General features: G+C 35.2%; 1 protein-coding gene across 1 annotated transcript; it reads left to right on the top strand.

Moving 5' to 3' along the window:
• The first annotated feature begins 56 nt into the window (after positions 1–56).
• Positions 57–17,628, top strand: LOC136800124 (ataxin-7-like). Its single transcript, XM_067056736.1, has 14 exons — positions 57–500; positions 5,436–5,492; positions 6,114–6,218; positions 6,747–7,157; positions 8,854–8,936; positions 9,390–9,667; positions 10,376–10,413; positions 10,985–11,109; positions 11,626–11,744; positions 12,676–12,725; positions 13,549–14,288; positions 14,778–15,003; positions 15,556–15,894; positions 16,310–17,628. The coding sequence occupies exons 1-14, from the start codon at positions 416–418 to the stop codon at positions 16,723–16,725; spliced, it is 3,072 nt and encodes a 1,023-aa protein (XP_066912837.1). The 5' UTR covers positions 57–415; the 3' UTR covers positions 16,726–17,628.
• Positions 17,629–19,342: the final 1,714 nt, after the last annotated feature.

Genomic DNA, 19,342 nt, shown 5'->3' with positions numbered 1-19,342 from the left:
TCGCCTTCGCGGGACGGGCGGCCATTTTGAAAGAATTAAATGACCCACATTGAGTTTAAATTAGACCGAAAACAATCAAATAACGGTATCAGCGAGTATCAAAAAGAAACAAACTTTTGAATCGGGAATCTGGATCAATTATTCTCAATCACCACCATTTTTGAATCCTAAAAACAAATATGTAATAAAGCAAATGTATCGGAATACAGCTGTGAATCTGGAATCTATAGGAGAATAAAATGATGCCAAGAAAAAAGTTTCATTGAGATCAATTTGTTTGTTTTACCGTTCTGCCACCAGGTCCAGCATCCCCCGCCTTCACCGGTTGTTGGCGACGGTCTGGGCGCTTGCCACCCAACAAACAAATAACCTGTTGATAGTCATTTATTAGAAAGAAAATCACCATCATTTTAAAATGTCTGCAAAAGGAAACAAGACTGGATTAAGCTCTTGCTCATCATGGAGTTTGTTCTCCGAAAACACTGCATTTGAGGAACCAGGTACAGTATGACTTCTTTTAATTTCCTTCATGCGCTTTTGTTTTGTAATAGCTCTTGCAGACAGTGATCACAATTTTCACTGCACAATTTTTTACTGTATTTTGCAATAGTATTGTATAGAGGTCAGAGGATCTAGATCAGTTGGGCAGAAGGTGTCTTTCACAACAGACTTTTACAGAAGAACACCGTCCAGACACAATGTCTGTTGAATGACTAGATGGTGTCAAAAAAAATCGCAATCAAACACAATAATATTACCCAGGAATCAGCCGTTTGATTGCGATTCGATTGCGTTCGAAATCGAATCGCAATTATTTGATCCTGTTTGTTTACATTTGATTTGTTTATGCTCAATTCAGATTTGATTATGTTTGATTATTTGATTACAATAATAATAATTGATTGCAATTGGTGAAGGCTTCTTCGTAAAAGCGAAAGACATGTATCTATTTTTCGGATCCGGCATGCGGGAATAGTGTCAGGACCTGCAGGCGACCTGGTAGTGTTGGGTATGGGTGTGGTTTGGGTGTGGTTACGTATCAGATTGGCTAGGAATTTGGTTATTATCAGTTAGGGTTAGGGTTGGAGCTCGAAACAAGCACTCTTTTGTGATTTTCTCTAAATATAGTCTGGTCTGCAGTTTGTACAATATAAATAGCCGTCAGAAACACTCTCTCGACATGAATCCGTGGCGCAGTGGATAAGGCATTGGGTTTCAAATCATCGGAACTTTGCATTTAGTGGGTTCGAATCCCACCGGTTGCGATCTGTCGGTAAGTCATTCAGTAAGTTAGAAAACATAGAAAATAACTCACATAGAACCAGAAAGTCAGAAAAACTACGAACAAGAGACTGGAAAGAACAAAATAAGTCCAGATCTGTCTTTCGTCTTTACGAAGAAGCCACGACCATTGCAATTAACTTAGCCCACTCCTCTAGAGCTTTATAGCTTTAGCTTTAGGTGGCCACGCTAATACGCTAATTGCGGTATTGGAAAATCAGATAAGAGCAAGCAAGCTAGCGCGCGTGTAAGTACCACATGAGACGAGAATACTTACAGTAATAATGCGAGCGAATGCAATTGAATTAATCAAACGTAATCAAACATGATCCAATACAATACCGTGAGATTGGGTAACTTGCATCAGTGAAAGCTAACATGCATAGCCCTCAAATAGACCTTTTTTTAAAGAGGCAGCCATGTTGAATAATTATGTACTCCAGCATAAAAACAATGATACAGCCATGCATAATTTTTAAAATATACATGATACAGTAATTATGCATGGCTGTATCATTGTTTTTATGCTGGAGTACATAATTATTCAACATGGCTGCCTCTTTAAAAAAAGGTCTATGAAAGACCTGGCTGGTCATTAAAATACAACTACGCAGGTCCGCTCGCAGCTCTACTCTACCATTTTTGTTTTGATTTAATTTTGTATTTTAATGATCAGCCAGGTCTTTCATTTGAGGGCTATGCATGTTAGCCTCCACTGATGCAAGTTACCCAATCTCACAGTAGAATGTAATCGAAGCAATTCGATTGGGTTCAACAATTGAATGGCAATTGGGCCATTCCAGAATCTGTCTGTAACTAACAGGGCGAACGACACAGAATTTCTGAGGGCAAAAGTTTTGAACAAAATTCAAATTTCCAAGACGAGAGAAGAAAATGTATGAATTTCCAAGACAAGAGAATTTAAAATGGCAAAAAAGAGTGGAATGACACATTTTGCAAAAGATTTGATTTTCATCGGAATTTCCGACCACCACTGGAAAAAATAAATTTAAAATGTAGTTCGTCGACTGGGGTGATTCAGCGTTCAATTTGTTCAATTGACACCGTCTGGTGAGAAAACTTTTTACCATTGGGCAACCCAAACACTGGATCAGACATGAATCAGTCCAGTGTGTCGGGTCACACGGTTCACCTTCCCACTAGTGATAAGGATCATGGTTTTAATTGATAAAATTGATCATCAATTTTCAACGATAGATAATCGATCAGCTTTTGATTAAAGTCTATAATTGATTAGCCAGAGTGTCAGGCGTGATGTCTAACCTCCATTCAACAATTTTCACTACACTTAAATACAAACGCCTGATTGCAAACAACTCTCGTTGTAGCTCATTTTATTACATCAAATCAGATTCTAGTATTTTCTCTTGTAATTAAAACAACAGTTTATCGTTTCTGATTGTTTTGATAAAATAACGCGTTCCAAACAAAGAGAAAAAGTTTGTCATTTTTAATTGCTCTTGGGAATAGCGTAGATGTTATTATTTTTGCCTTTGGTAACAAAATATTTTTATTGCCTTGGGAATACGAAAAGTATTCAGAAAAGGCAAGCATCTTTACTGAGTTTGTTTGCAACTAAGCTAATAGTATACATGAAAAATTTTATGCTATTAGCTTAGAACCTCAGCTAATAATCGATAGCTAATCGATATTTGCATTTTTTTTACCTCAATTAGCTATTGATTGGTATTGATCCAATCAATACGATCAATTAGTTATTGATTATTAATCGATGGATGTTTTCAATTATCGATGCCATTGACACTAAAAGGTAAGCGATGTTGATTGATAGTTAGGTGATAACAATCAATAGTTTGTCAATAACAATCGAAAGCTCAATGACTATTATCGACTATTCATTGATTATATAAAAATTAATGAATAGTTGACGATAGTCGATACCGCAAGGTAATCAATCTCATCCAAAATAATTGATTGCTCATCAATATCCATCGTTTGGCTAATCGATCCCCAATCGATATTCACAATTTTTTTTACCTCAAATAACTAGATCTTTTATAGATTTTAATCAATAACTGACCGAACAAGTAATATCAATTATCTACTGTCTGGTAAAGAAAAATGTTTAATGTCAAGAAACTTTCCCGTAACATTTCCTTGCACATTGTACTCCACAGTTTGGTCTTTGGGAGGTAAACAAACCCATTTTTGCTTACGTTTCCTTAGGGAAAATTGGTTTTTGAGCTAACTATAATAAGTTCTGTCAAACAGAATCCTCTCAAATTTTAATGTTTTTTACTATTTATAATATTGTACCACCCTGAAAGTTTTTTCCCAAAAAGATATCAGTGTCAAGAAGAAGAAGTAGAAGTTTAAAACCAACTTTCCCTAACCCCTAACAGGCAAAAAATCTCCCAGACAATTTTGAAATAAAACAGTGGAGCACACATTTTGTCTGGCCATTTTTGAGTTAAGTTGGAATCACAGGAAAGGTGTATTTACACTTGACAAACACGGAACACAATTTTGTTTGGCGTAATTTAATAATACTTTTCAGCACTAGACAGTTGTAGGGTTGTAGTCTTCCTCACATCTCAAGACAAGCATTTGTTTACCTCCCAGAGATCCAATGGTGGAGGGCTACAATGAATCCCATCCAACTGAAGTTTCTTGGGTAATAGATACAAAAGATATTCAAATGTGTAATCACACGGCAATCAAAATAGTACAGTAGTTTGGGTGAACCAAATCTAAATCATTATATAGTCTTAGCGCCAGGATAACCTGATAGCATATCAATTTGCAACGCTTATTGTAAGCTTGAGGAAATTGCTATTATTCCAGATTATTCCCATCTCCAAGAAGGGTGACGGAATTAAATGAGTGATGTCATCATCCTATAGTAATTTTTATCTTTATTGGTCACTAAGATTATGTATTAGTTTTGGAGTCATTATGTGATGTTTTCACCGCTAAACTTTTGGAATCAACAGTCTATTGAATGACAAATTACTGGCATGCATCACTTACCCCTAGCCAGTACAAACAGTGTAAATTAATTTGCTTCTAGAATATGACTGTCTTGTAAAAGACAAATTAATTATATGACATTGTATATCATTTAAAGGAATTATGCTATAGTAAGTAGTTATTCAAAAGACTGTTGTGATCGCCTGAACAACTATTGTGAACGACAAAAGGTGACGCGACCATGCATTCACCCAATTTTGAAATACATAAATCCTTCTTATCCATCCAAGTTTCATGTCTTACGTCTGATGATCGCCATAAGGCATGAAACTTGAAGTAATGTACTTTTTTTTAACAGCAAAATTTTGAAATAAATTTATTTAATGTAAGTTAATGTCAATTGATTGATTGTGTTTCTTCAATTTATTTCTGGCTATAATGCAAAGCGTTTGGAATTTTTTAGTTCAGCTTTTCCAGAGGGGGAAATCAAACAACAGCAGGGGACAGCTAAGCCTAAGGCCCGACTGCATTTATTCTAAACAAAAAGAAAACTTTCTACTCAAGCCTTGTTCTGTTTAATAACCTTAAAAACAGACCTGTTTTAGGCGATCTAGAAGCCTAGAATTTAAAATTTTTTGTGCATTTAGCTTTAGTCAGTATATCATGGTCCTACCACCGCTGCAGCTTCGGAGCAATTTAGGTTCAAGCTCTGTGTTTATTTGCAGAGTGGACTTAAAACGATGATGGATAATGTATTAACCAAGAATTAAATTAATTCAATCAACCATTAAAATCAGGCATTAATCAATAAAGAGTCATTAGTTTGTTTCAATATAATGGATATTAACCTCAAGAAATCCATTACATTGTCATTGAATATTAGCCAAGGGTCAGGTGCTCACAAGTTTCAATTTTACTCTAAAACTGTTATTGGTTACTTCATATCGGTATAATGGCTTGATTGACAAACCTAAATTACATTCCTGATATCCAGGCTAAATCAGGGGTAAAATGTGTACACTGTTGCATTTCAGCTTACAACATGATTGTGTTAGATTCATCAACTTTACATTGTTCAATTGTAAATTGTTCAAAATGTAAAGATTTTCTCCACAAGCATGTTAAAAATAATCTGAAATGAAAAGACTTTAATTTGACAAGTTATCAAGGGTTAACAATTTCCTTTTCTTGTTTTTTTTTAGATATGGTAGTCGAACGTCTTGGAAATTCAGCTGATGTCACACGTCTTCGGCCTGAAGGTATAACTACTTAGCCATCATTTATATACCTTATTGGAACTTATTTTCGCGGGTTTTAATTTTAACGTTTTTCGCAGTTTTTCGTCAAAATCGTGAAAATTTGATCCCGCAAAAAATTTTGAGAGTTGAAAAGCGCGAAAATTAATTCCCATGAAATACAATTTTTTTCCAGTTTTATCGAAAAATTTGAAAAATCCCCAGGAAAATGAAAGAAATTTGTCCAAAAAAGGGTAAAACCACGAAAATTAAAACCCGCGAAAATTCCAGAATGGAAAAAACCGCGAAAATTAAAACCCGCAAAATGCAATTTTCAGATATTTTTCGACCGCGAAAATTAGTTCCAATATAAGGTAATTGTATTGAGGTTTTGGTAAATCAAATAAATTGATGGTAATAGTTTTTGTTTTTTGCCGGATTTCATACAAGTATTATGGTGGAATATGGCCAATTGTAAAAAGAATCTTCTGAAACACTTAAGTTTTAGATAAATCAGAACTCTTATTAACTAATGATCATGAAACTTGAATTGACAGTTAATGTATTGTTTTTAGCTTTAACTGATGAAAACGTAGACATTTCTTGAACATGTTTTCCTTACTATAACTTTGAAATTATTTTTAGACATCACAAAATTTGGTAGCTGTCCCTCCAGAGAGTCGATGAAATTGACATCTTGTAAAGAATGCAAACGGTTATTGGTCCTGTCTTCACTCACTAAACATTATGGTAAGATTGTTATTCTGTTCATTTCCAAATGTTGATTGAGTCCCTCTATCTTTTGAGCTTATAGTTCAAATTGTATGTCCAATTTTAAATTTATTAATATTTTTCGATACACTTTTTGCCAAATTTATCGAAATTTTAAGCTTTTTATACATCTTGAGAAATAGATACTTTTAAAGTTAAGGACATTTTGATTTGAGAGACTTGATAGTTTATAGCCATTAAAATTGTATTATTTTTTCAAAGTTCTAGTTAACTTAATTTTTATTTAAAGGTTTTATTTTTACATAAGTGTTGCCGTTTCATATCCGACATATGTCTCATATCAGGTCTGTCTGCCTATTGTTATATTATGCTGAATAAACGTGTCAATTCAATGTGAAAAAGTTTGTAAGTTAAAATTGATGAGTAAGCAAACAATATCACTTTTATTTAAAAACAAAACCTTTAAATTGAAAAAGAATTGGTTGTTGCTGCTTGTGTTTCTTCATTGTTGTTAAATCTTCTTGTAAATATTTTTTCCTCTTTTAGAATTCAAACATGGCAAAATTTTATCAGGAATCAAACCACCTCCGCCCAAGAAATGTACACCCCCGCCCATCACAAAAACGTCATCATTTACTAAATCAAAATCCTTAAAAACTCATAGTAATAGTAGTAGTAGTGGAACTAAAAACTTTATAAGAATTGAAGAAATTAATCCTCATGAAGCAAACGTGAAAATAGAAGAAGTCCCTATCACCATACCTCAGTTTGAGAATGTCAACAATAAGAAAAACAAATTGAAATTATCAAAGCTGGAAGTCAACAAAGGAGTAACTGAAAACAAACCATCTACACTTGCGTTGAATCTATTATGCAATTCTAATACATCTAATTTGAAATCACTTTCCACTTCTTCTTCAAAATCATTCAATAAAAAGAATTTGCAGAAATCAAAAGGTTTGTTTTCTTCTCTGAAGGTTCTATTTAAGTTCCTTATGACAGTCGGGACCACTTCATGGAGAAGGCAACAAAGGCAACTATTGCCTTAACGGGAAATATTTCCCGAACGGCAAGGTGGAAAACTTCCCGAAATGGCTAACCTATCCATATCGGGAAGTTCACCAGTCTCCCGATCGGGAAAGTGGCCTCTGAGCCCTCCGGAAATACATGTGGAAAGTTTGAAACTTATCCCTCTTGTAAAGAAGGGAAAATAAATAATATTCACCAGGTAATTAAGAAATCCACCGGGTAATTGCCTCTTAATTCTACTTTCCCCATTCCCGATTAAAAACTTCCCTATTTGGAAACTTTTTCTCAATCGGGAAACAAAATTCTGCTTTGTTTACAAAAATTCTAATTTCCCGTTCGGGGACGATGAAAAGTTCTTGACCAAAACGGGAAACAGAAAAGTGATGAAATTTTCAATCTCGAAACATTTTCCTTTTCGGGTTTTTTTCACCTTTCCGTTCGAGAAATATTTCCCGTTTAGTTTGACCAAAATATTGTTAGCACTTTGCCCTTACTCCCTCCACAATTGGGAATGACCCGCCTAGGTGTTTGGCCCGCCTAGGTGTTTCTTCGAGGTTAAAAATAATGGGGAAGGAAAAGTTCAAAATTTAATAGTTTTTGTTCCAGGGGGGGGGGGGTCTTGCAGTTACTCCTTGACACTATGTGGAGTAACTGCAATTTTGGACATTTTCTACAGACACCACCACCCTTGCAGTTATTCCATAGTGTACTAACTGATTTTACCCTCAAAATTGGTGTATACCACCCCCAAAAATGCCAAATTTGGCAATGTTTTCACTGAATTCCTCATTTTTAATTCCATTTTACTGGGTACGTCTTATTAACGACCGTTCAAGAGTTAAATATTTCAATCATTTTCCAAGTTTGTTTAAATATCTTTCATGCCTTGATTGAAGAAAAAATTTTGTGATTTTTTTTTGACTTTTGAAAAAAATGTTTTGAATTTTTTTGCTTCCGGAATTTTTAAAAACCTAAAATTTTAAGTGAAAAATTGAAAAATGTGCTTACTTAGTATACCATATCCTCCCAAAATCGACAATTTTGGGCTTAGGCACCACCCATGTTGCAGTTAGTCCACTGGTGGAGTAACTGTTTTCCCAAATTTTGGTTTATATACCACCACGGTAGTAATTGTCATAGTGTTTATATAATAACTGCATGAACCCCCCCTGTTTGTTCCATAATCTATTAATCACCATCCACATAGTGACAAAAGGTTTAGTTTTCTTAATGGGTTTGTTTAAGGTCTATATTTTTCATTTTAAAATCGTTTATTGTTAAATGGCTTTTCAAAATATTTCTGAGAATTATCTTATTGGAACTAATTTTTGCGGGAACTAATATTCGCGGTCGAAAAAAAAAATCGGAAAAATTGCATTTCGCGAGCTTTAATTTTCGCGGTTTTGCCCTTTTTTGGACAATTTTTTTTCATTTTCCTCGGGATTTTTCAAATTTTTCAATAAAATTGGAAAAAATTGTATTTGACGGGTCCAAATTTTCGCGGTTTTGCCAAAAAGACTATTTCCGGCGAAAATTAGTTCCAATAAGGTAGTATATAATAATTGAACAAAAACTGACACTTGTTGGGCACAATGTCAATAAAAACATTCTATCATCATTTTAGAAAAAGAATATGAACCTGATAAGAACTGTGGTGTTTGGATGGCAGAATCTTCCAAAAACTGTACGCGGTCATTGACTTGTAAAGTAAGTGCTAACCTGACTTCTATCATTTTCTATGGTGTATACGTTTATTTGATAAGGAGGCTCCCAAGCGGTTTGCGTGGCAATTTGGCAATTTTTTTTTCGTGATTGCGTGATGAGAGGTCAAAACGTGATCGTGATTTGAAAGATTTTTGAGCCGCGATACGTGATTTGGACTTTTTCAAAGGCATGCGTGATTAGTCATTTTTTTGCTGATTTTCTGGATCATGGTTGAAAACAAAAAATTGCGCAATATCGTGATCAGGGTTACTGCTGGGGGGCCTTAAGAGCCTTTTTATTAAAAGCTGAGACTTGATTTTAGCCAGAATATAAGAACAAATTCGCTGTAAGATGGAAATATTGTTATACGAAAAGTGTCTTATCATTTGCCTGATCACATTATCGCAAATATGTTTCCTCAGTACTGTATCCACCTTGATTACGTGTATTTTACAGACTCATCCTCTATCGTTACGTCGACAAGTGCCAGGTCGCTCAAAGGAATTTGATGTTCTGCTGGCGGAACACAGAGCGCGATCCAAGACGCACGAATCCTCTTCTTCCAACCTATCCAGTAATTCTACTCAACCGTCAACCCTGATATCACTGAACTCAACTTCGGCTGGAACGTCTTTGCTGCTGAATCATTCAAAATCATCGCAATCACTACCCTCACCGTTTGGTTATGAGAAAATCAATTTCCCAAGCATATCATCGGTGTCGACGCCTTCGATGTAAGTTTGTTCTTCCGAAGTTCTACACTTTATTCGGTCTTAAAGGATTCATTTAATCGAATTTTTCAAATTATGAAAAGACCGGAACAAAGAAGGTTCGAATTAAGAGTTGCCTTGTATAAAGAATAATTTATCTTTTCTAAGAAGACTTCGTGTTCACGTCAACTAAAGACCTTAATTCTAGGAAATTTCTAAGGGAAAGTTTATATACTACAATCGGTGACAAAATACTTGGCACAAAAAGGAAATCCACCGGGGTGTTTTTAAACCACAATCGATTTGCAAGTGCTCTAAAGTAGGTTGGAAGGGTTAGAGTTTTAACGCTAGACTAAAGACTTAGGACCTTAGGATCTGAGGATCTGAGGATCCAAAAGTTCAAAAATTGGTCCAGTAGGGCTTGAAATATAGCCTAGAAACCAATAAATCCCTCCCAGATCGAAATAATCGTTGAAATCAAGTTGAAGGCCTGAAATTTATATTCTCGCTCGAACTTCAATTTTCGAAAAATGGTAAATTAGCCAAAAGTGCCAATATGTTATGGCACCGGTTGTAGTTCATGTTATACTTGGATAATGTCAATGTTGATCGAAATTTCTGGGGGCAAATTTCCGGGGTTAAACTCCAGGGGTAATTTTGTTCCTACCCATAAATTGTTGGTCCAAAAGTTGTTTTTTATTATTCCATTTTTACAACACTTCTCTTTTCTAGAAATTCTCCTCAGGACGTTTTGTCCAAAAATTTAAAAGGTAAGTCTAGTTTTTGACTAAAGGTTGCACGAAAGGTTTTTTTCCGCTTAGTTTAGATACACTACATCGACTATAAATCTTTAAATTAAGATCTCGACCATTAAACGAGCTGACCAAGTTGTCTGAGACTTTCTTCCCCTTACAACTCAGGTCATCTTGTTTGACGTGTTTGACTCTCCCTTCATTGAATGCTCCATTATAGAACCAGTTGTGAGTCTCGTGAAAACAATAAATTAATGGTTATCTAAATAGTACTGGATTTCCTGGAGGCATCATTTTCCAGGGGAGCTGGATTGGACGTACGGGTTCGACGATGTGACGGTATTAGCTTTTCTTACCCGTCGATTTTTCGGAAAGAATGACATTATTTCGGTGTTAAACATGCCATACGGTGCCAAATGAATATTTTCCTGATTTCTGCTGTCGGTTTTGGCGGTGATCCAACAAAAATATTGCAATCGGTATTTCGGTGTTCGCAACCCATATGAGCCCCCTCTTTCTTCGTCACCGCCACAGTTTATATTTATTATTATTATTATTTTTATTCAAATTGAATACGATTTCTTTATAGAAAACGAAGATGTTTCAGACTCGAGGAACACACATCAAACCACTTCGTACTTGGACTACATTCCATCAGAAACTATCAATTCTTCTAACCTTCCTCAACGACAACGGCATCCTCAACCAATCAAGGTATAGTCGACGCTCTATAATTTGATACGCTCCGTTATTCGATAATATTAAAGTTATTGCCAACAAGTAACTCTCGTGAATGACGCTCGTCTATTCGATATAATTCCTTATTCGATGAAAACCAAATTCCCCTTGAAAATCGAATAAGAGAATATTAACTGTATAGATCATTGACTTAGTCGTCCAAAACAATCCTACGTTAAGCTCTAGATCAGCCATCTTTGATCAGAAAATTTTGATAGCTAGTCTCGTATGGTAGCACAGTACCCAAGGGGCCAATTTTTAATACAATGCTGTTTCCTTTTCGAAAATAGAATGACTCGCATCATTGAGTAGTGTGACCATTAGGGTAACAGATTCAAAAACTCAGGGCCCGGTTGTTGTGGATTAGATAAAATTCTGATCAGCACTAATCGTGATTAACTTTCGCCGATTGCATGCAAAAATCGCCATTACATGCAAATTCTATCAAAAGTTACAGACTTTTAAAATAGTAAGTACCATTTTCAATTTCAGATCAACAATTTTGGCGGACGGAAAACGGATTGTAGTTGTTCTTTGTTTACACGTCGAATGGATAACTTTCGCAGTGCAACGGCATCCATGTTGGCTCGATATCGATGCAACATGACTAAGTAAGAGAACTTTCTTCATCGTCGAATAAAGTATATAACCGAGTTTATGTATGTGTATTTTTCTGTGACAGAGACGGTAAGGTTCTAATTTGACTACAATCGGTGACGAAATACTTGGCACAAAAAGGAAATCCACCGGGGTGTTTTGAAACCACAATCGATTTGCAAGTGCTCTAAAGTAGGTTCGAAGGGTCGAGTTTTAACTCTGAGTTTTAACGCTAGACTTAAGGATCTAAGGATCCAAAAGTTCAAAAATGGTCCAGTAGGGCTTGAAATATAGCCTAGAAACCAATAAATCCCTTCCAGATCGAAATAATCGTCGAAATCAAGTTAAAGGCCCGAAATTGACATTCTCGCTCGAACTTCAATTTTCGAAAAATGGCAAATTAGCCAAAAGTGCCAATATGTTATGGCACTGATTGTAGATCCTGACCAGCTGAGGATGACGATAAATCAGCACTTATACCGTCCTCGATTTTGCGGGGCAGAATTGCGGGTTATTACAAATCGCTTCATTCACTCTACCGTCCTCAAAAGAGCAAATACATCAACACCCACCTAATTATTCAGCAACCACCATCTAAATTCATAAAATTCCCACCTGCATTCCGGTAAAAGTTCCGAGGACTACAAACCAGAGAGAAAGAGACTGGAGAAAAACCCGAAAATACTCAAACTCAAGTATACAGTTGAGTCTCCATAACTCGATCAAACAGGGGAAAACACAAATTTTATCGGGTTAAGGAAATTTCGAGTTATAGAGGTACCAGCAAGGCATTGTTAACTGAAGGGATCATCAAACTTGTTCGAGTTATGGACACATTCGAGTAATAGAGGCGCGAGTTATGGAGACTACACTATATAACCCTTCTGGTAGGCTTTTTAAGAAAGGATTCAGTTTTTTTATACTTTTCCTTATCCTACTTTTTAGTTGGAACACTGCGGGTAAAGATTTGAGTAAAGACAAAAAGTCAATACCAGGTAACGGTTTCTGATAATATTTAGAGATTATTTGTCATTCTATCATCATCGTCATGGAAACCTAAACAATATGTTAACTGTGATTGTAATACAGCCTTCTCTTATTTTAATTTCTTTGTATTTTATGAGTTCTTCTATCAGGCACTAAGAGTTAGCTCGAATAATAGAAGTTCGATTTAGCGAGAGTTTATTGCATCATTCTTTTACGTCGCAGATTGAAAAAGCTTCCAGACTTTCTAATAATATAAAGGGTTTTAAAGAAGGTATATAGCGATTGTCGATATCACCATCACGGCCTAGTTATAGAAAAGTATAGAAGGTAATTGGACCCCAGAATTCTGGTGGCCCCAGAATGCAAGTTTGACTTAAATCGATGATTCTGGCTTTGAGACAAAGTGCAGAAAAGTTCTTTTTTGTTAAAATTGTCCCCAATACTATGAAAGCGAGAAACCATTAATGTATTATGATGACGTGCTTATAGAACTTTTGTAAGTTTTTAGCGATTTGTAAACACGTTTTTTGGACAAATTTTGTAAAATTTAAAGTCTTGCCAATTTGCACATGCATTCTGGGGGCTAGGTACTGTAAGTCTTTTTAATCCCATTTTCACCAGCTTTCACCCCTTACTCGAACCTTATATTCATGATATGCACCATTGCAATGTCTTCCACGGACCCAACCGTTGATTGGTTGAAAGTGACGTATTGACTGATTTTACGTAGTTTACAACCAAACAAATGACACAAGACTTTGCAATGGTGTATATTATGAATAGAAATTACTTTCGTCTTATTTTTCACTTATTTTTATTTATTTTTCACAGGTTTAAAGCCATCCATCGTTCAAGACCCTTTACAGAACGGCATCATGCATAAACATAAAAACAACACAACATCTAATAGTCGTACTTCTAATAAAACAAACTTAAAACGTCATTATTCTTTGAATGAAGTCCAAGGGATTTCAACGTCAACCAACAACGAAACTACGGCGTCGAAACGGCGTAATTCATCAGATATAAATATAGTAGATCCTTTCAGTAATACGAACTTAAAGAACGCTACGTTACTACAGCAGTGTAACTCTATAAGTCAACAGCAACAAGCGAATCGCCTCAAAACATCACCGTTAGACGTTTCAGTTATCGATGAATTCTTATCCAGCTCAACGTCACCTATCCAAATCGAAAATAATATAGACTTAACCAAAACGGCTAACAATTTGAATCAGCCTCAACGCAAAATGTTGGGTGTTGGGAATACGAACGCCACGGGCGTGAACTTATGTCATTCTTTAAACGATCTGATATCAGCTGGTAGCCACTTGGTAAATACACCAACGGTAGTGACTTTAAATCATACTGGACAAAACGTTTCATCTGTTTTCACCACTCACCAAAATGTAAATACTAAGTTGATCCCTGTTGCTCCAAATATTACTATCACTCAAGGAATGACAGTCTCCTTACCTAACGCCGCTACTGTTCTCCGAACGAACATTGTACGCTCGAATACGGAACCGCAAACCATCAATTCAACGTCTCCTAATATCACGCTGAAACAGGTAGAGTCAATTAATCTTTTTAATTCGTTCATTTAGAAAGACTTTCTTATCTAAGTAGTATGACCTTACTAATTAACGGAAACTAAAAAACTTGGGCAACACCGACTTATTGAGCATTGTGCTTTTCCTTATTTTAACAAACTTTTAATAGGTTAAACATTTTCCGAAATCCTGATCAGTGGAGATATTTTCTCAGGAATGTATTGTATCAAAGGCCTTCAGATAAGATTTTTGAGTTAGAAAAATAGCAAAAATCTTTTCCGAACTCTTTTTTTAGGTTATATCGTCTTTCTACGATAGTACCATTTGATTTTTTTCGGGTCGCATAATTACTTATTTCAGCGCTCCCTTGCTTTTTTAAACAAAAAAGTCCAATTAATGCGTTGATCGCTTCGATTGTGTTAACTTTTCTTATAGGGGTAGGGGGTAGAATCTCTGAATTTAGAGCGAATTAGAAATTGGTTAATATTTTATTCATTAACATTTCAGATTCTAAACAAAGACAACGCCAACAACATGTTATTGACCATCTCCAACAATGTCGTGTCCAACAATTCACCTAACCATAGCCTCTCATCAACCCCGTCACTGACACCGTCGTCTACAGTTGCTGCAGGAGCCACTGGCCCCGTGACGCCGAATAATACGACGTTACTAGAAAACAACAAAATTAATTCATATTCTATCAATTATAACCCTATAGAACAACAACAAGGTATGCCTTTGTCTTTTCTTTTAGGCATTGCTATAAACATTTTAAATTGTTCAAATTCCCTTCTTCCCTTCTGGAATCTAGAGGTTCAAGTTATTTGTTTGAAATTTAGAATGTTTTTACTGCGGTATACAAAATTCATAACAAAAATATTCTTAATTTTCTGATTTTTGAAATAATTCTCAAAGATTGCGTCTCATATTGGGACATCAGTACACATAAGAACAAACTTTATAAGAACATTAGGCTTTGATGGCTAAGATATTGAGAACATTTTAAGGCTTTGCGGGCTCTAAAATACCCGATTTCTTAGGAAGATGAACAAAAATGCTTACAAAACGGCGAAAATAAGAACATTTGTAGGCTTAAAACTCAAAAATTTAGGAACATCCGAAGGTTTCAAAAATTTTGGATAGCTCTTATAAAAAAACATATACAAACGTGTGAATGGTAATTGAAATACGTCTTAGTTTTGTATTTTTGAAATAATTCTCAAATACTGCGTCTTATTGGAACTTCAGTAAAAATCTCAGATCGGTAATCTTTTTTCTTCAGGGCCTGCACCTAACGTGACAGTAACCGCAGCTCTATCACTAAGTGGTGTTTTACAAGGACATGCTGGTATCGCCAACAGTCCTGCAAAACAACAAACACAATTCAAACGACTAGGTAGTGTCAACAACACGACAGGTGTTACTACACAACAACAGAACGATAACTCACGACTTCTCCAACAACTGATCGTACAACAACAACAACAACAACAACAACAACAACAACAACAACAACAACAACAACAACAGCAGCTACAGCAGAAACTACAACAACAACAGCAGCAACAGCAGCAACAGCAGAAACTACAACAACAACAACAGCAACAGCAGAAACTACAAAGTAAGTTTAGTTTTTCACACAAAGTTGAATCTAATGTACCACGTCCAATCCATCAATCTGATCTCCGGTAAAAAGATCAAAAAACTTTCAAATGAAGAATTTTTGCTCAATTTGTCATATCTTGCTAAAATAAACTTTGGCTTTAGAAAAGTTTTTTTTCAGCGAAAGTTAGTTCGATCAACTCTCTCTCTAATTCGAACCTCTACAGTATTATTTGAATTTCTCTGTAATTCGAATATTTCTAATTTGAAATAAACCTTTCAGATCCAATTGAGAAAGATTCAACTATTGTTTGAGATTCTCAGGCAAGAATATATGCCTCTACCACCCAAATCTCCTGAGTGAATATAGTTGGACAGAATTTTTTCACAAATATATTTCAAATAAACTGTTTTCTATCCTATCTATCAAACAGGTGATTTGGAGAACAGTACGAACGCATCCAACACTCCATCGATCCTTCAACAACAACCTGGTAATCTTCGTTTAACAACGGTTCCTATCCAACAACAACAACAAACTACTCAACAAACTATAAACAGTTCTCAACAACAAAACATGTTGAAACCTTTACAAAGGATACATATTCAACAAATTAACCAAGCACCTGGTCAACAACCTCAATCTTTTATAACAACAATGCAACACGCGGGCGTGAATGCCAATACTGGGGGTGCCACGCCCGGATTCACTGCTCAACAAATTTTACCAAAGCTACCAACTTTACCTCAGAACTTTACAACACAAGGCTCTTTACAACTTGTGGCGCAGCCGAAACCGGTGGGCGCCGCCCTACAACCGCAACAACAACATGGCGGTACTCTCAGCTGATATTGATTCTCTCGCGTCACCTTCTTAAATCGTCGTGTCTTTTGCAGTTTTTGTGTCTCTCTTCCAAATAGTATAGTGTTTTTTAAAGATTTTTTCTAGTTTAGTCTCTCGTGTTACATATAATTTATATTATACCAATCAGTATATATTTCTCTTTGCACGCCTTGCCTTAAAATGTCTATGTTAGAAACCAACCTATCGTGGTTGAATTACATTCTACTCGCCTATTAAATAGAATCAATACTAGAAAATCCACAATATTTCTTTCCCCGAGAACCTTCAAAGATGATTGTAGATAGGAAAGGAAACTGGCTTCTAAAATAGATGCAATGAAAAATATGTTATCTTGGAGATTCTTTGATAAGAAAATTACACCAGTGTTTAAAATATCAGAAGTTAGTTACTTAGAGGCTCAAAATAAGGTCGAGAGATATTGTAGTTGTCGTAGGACGTCACCAAAGGAAAATTTGCCATTCTTCCTCCTTGGGGAATCATATAGTTGATTTTTGTAAACCAGATCAAAACTCACATCCTTTTTCTTGTTAGGTTTTTAATAAAGGACTTTTACACTGGAATATCACAGAATAAACTAATTTTGGTGAAATTTCGCTGAATTTCGATAAAGAGATATAGAATTTAAAAAATGGCTGAAAGGATTTTCGTTCTTTTGTATTTCTTTTTGGCGTTGAACGTTTTTTTTTGATCGAATCATGACATTTTAATAATATTTTTTTGAATCCGGTTTATTTTTTGTGCTGAGTCAGCAAAACGAGAGAAATAGAAAAATATAATGTTGTGTAAATAAATTGTACTTTTTTGAGCCACCGTTTCTTGTCGTGGCTTTTATTATTATTATTTATATCAATTGAGAATTTTTTTTCAAAGAAACTCGTCAATTTGTTATTTTTCATCGATACCATCCTAAAGCTAAAGCAGTTCTCCTTTGGGTGGACGAACATTTACAGGGGGTTGTCTAAGCCTGGTCAAAGGAAATTTTCAAAAATTATTAATGCAGGAATTTTATGCAAAATTAAAAAAATATTTATCAACTGTATCGAAGCACTTTTTTGTCGTGAACAATCTTTACATTTTGACCATCTTTGAATTACTTTCGGAATTTTATGGAAGAGAAAATTTATTCAAGAAAAATTTAAATTTTCATACTTTTTTTCAATCTCCATTTATACAGCATTGGCTATAAAATCAGAAGTGCTTTGAATGATTTTTATGTATGGATTTATAATTTATCATTCTTGAAGTTTAGTCTAGTATATCAAGCAAAGGATTGAAAGTTTTAAAGAGATTACATGATTTTTATAGTTTGTTCAGAAAGTCCAAAATTCTTTGGAAGGTGCTCAGTAAAAGCTGTTGTTAGTTGGCTAGTTTCAAGATCTTCCTCTGATGAATGATGTGTCTTTATGATATGTGTGAAAGTTGGTCCCAAAATAGGACACTTTTAAAACTTAGTAGAAAGCATTTTATGGTACAGTGGAGTCACAAACACGCACGTGGAACGCAAATTTTTTACAATCTCTTACCCGGAGCCACTGCTTGCACCACGTTTTGATTTTACTGGTGGACCTGATACGCAATCGTGAGTGCTATCAGAATTATCAAAAAGCGAGCTAAGGGTTTGGATACAAGTTTGAATTTATTTCGAGTTATGGTAATTTCGAGTTATAGTGGAGGGTTTATGAGGCATTGTTAACTGAAGGGACTAGAAAACTCTTTCGAGTTAAAGAGAAAGTCGATATAGAGGTACAAATTATAGAGACTCCACTGCAGTAAAGCATTTAGCTTACAGCTTAGTAACTTGTTTTGAAATGGGCTAACGGCTAAAAAATATGCGTGACCAAAGTTTGCGAAATATGGGGCTTTTATGCAATAAGATACACTAGTAAAATTACAAATTTAACAAAGAATGTTTAGATTTTGTGGTTTCAAGGAGCAAAAGTCACAAGTTCTCCGGTATGTTTTTGTCATTTTGTCTTATAAATTTTTGACAGACACTTCCTCCTATCAGTTAGTTCAATGGAATATTTCCGGCGTTTTTGATGGATATATTTTAATCGCTTTTATGGTTCAAAGTACTAAAAGTACATAAAGTTTTGTGATTTTACATAATCTTTCTTTGGTGAGCTTAGTAACAAGGACGCAATTGAACACGTCAGTTTTTCTGTACGTTTTGAAATAAATATGATATACAGTTAAGATTCGCTTCAGCTCCGATCTAGATATTGCAGAACTATATCGTCAGCTATCGGTGTTAAAATAAATTCTATTGGTTTATTGGAAATATCAGAGAGTATTTTGGATTAGAGGTGTGTTTTGCTATATCAATTTTATAGATGAGCCATTGCTCAACAGATAATTGTACATATCACTGATCTTTACATCTCTAAAGGCCACTCTCTCGGTGACCTGGTGAGAATTAATTTGCAGTTTAGATATTCTGATTGTGTTCGGATATCCCACTGGGTTTGTCACGCATTGGAGTGTATCATGCCTAAGCAGAAGTTTTTAGAAATACACAGTAATCCTACTACAATTTAGTTGAATAAATTTGATAGGTCGGAAATACTTAAAAACTCGGAGATAATAGAAGACAGGGGTATTA

Source organism: Clytia hemisphaerica, unplaced genomic scaffold, assembly GCF_902728285.1.
Source record: "Clytia hemisphaerica strain Z4C2 unplaced genomic scaffold, Clytia hemisphaerica genome assembly, whole genome shotgun sequence".
Classification (NCBI taxonomy): domain Eukaryota; kingdom Metazoa; phylum Cnidaria; class Hydrozoa; order Leptothecata; family Clytiidae; genus Clytia; species Clytia hemisphaerica.
This window is presented reverse-complemented; position numbering and strand designations above follow the sequence as displayed.

Excerpts from the sequence above, each read along its gene's own strand:
- LOC136800124 (XM_067056736.1), top strand. The coding sequence starts at position 416 with ATGTCTGCAAAAGGAAACAAGACTGGATTAAGCTCTTGCTCATCATGG. Across the intron at positions 6,219-6,746 it reads TTCACTCACTAAACATTATG|AATTCAAACATGGCAAAATT; the intron begins GTAAGATTGTTA and ends TTCCTCTTTTAG. Across the intron at positions 10,414-10,984 it reads TTTGTCCAAAAATTTAAAAG|AAAACGAAGATGTTTCAGAC; the intron begins GTAAGTCTAGTT and ends ATTTCTTTATAG.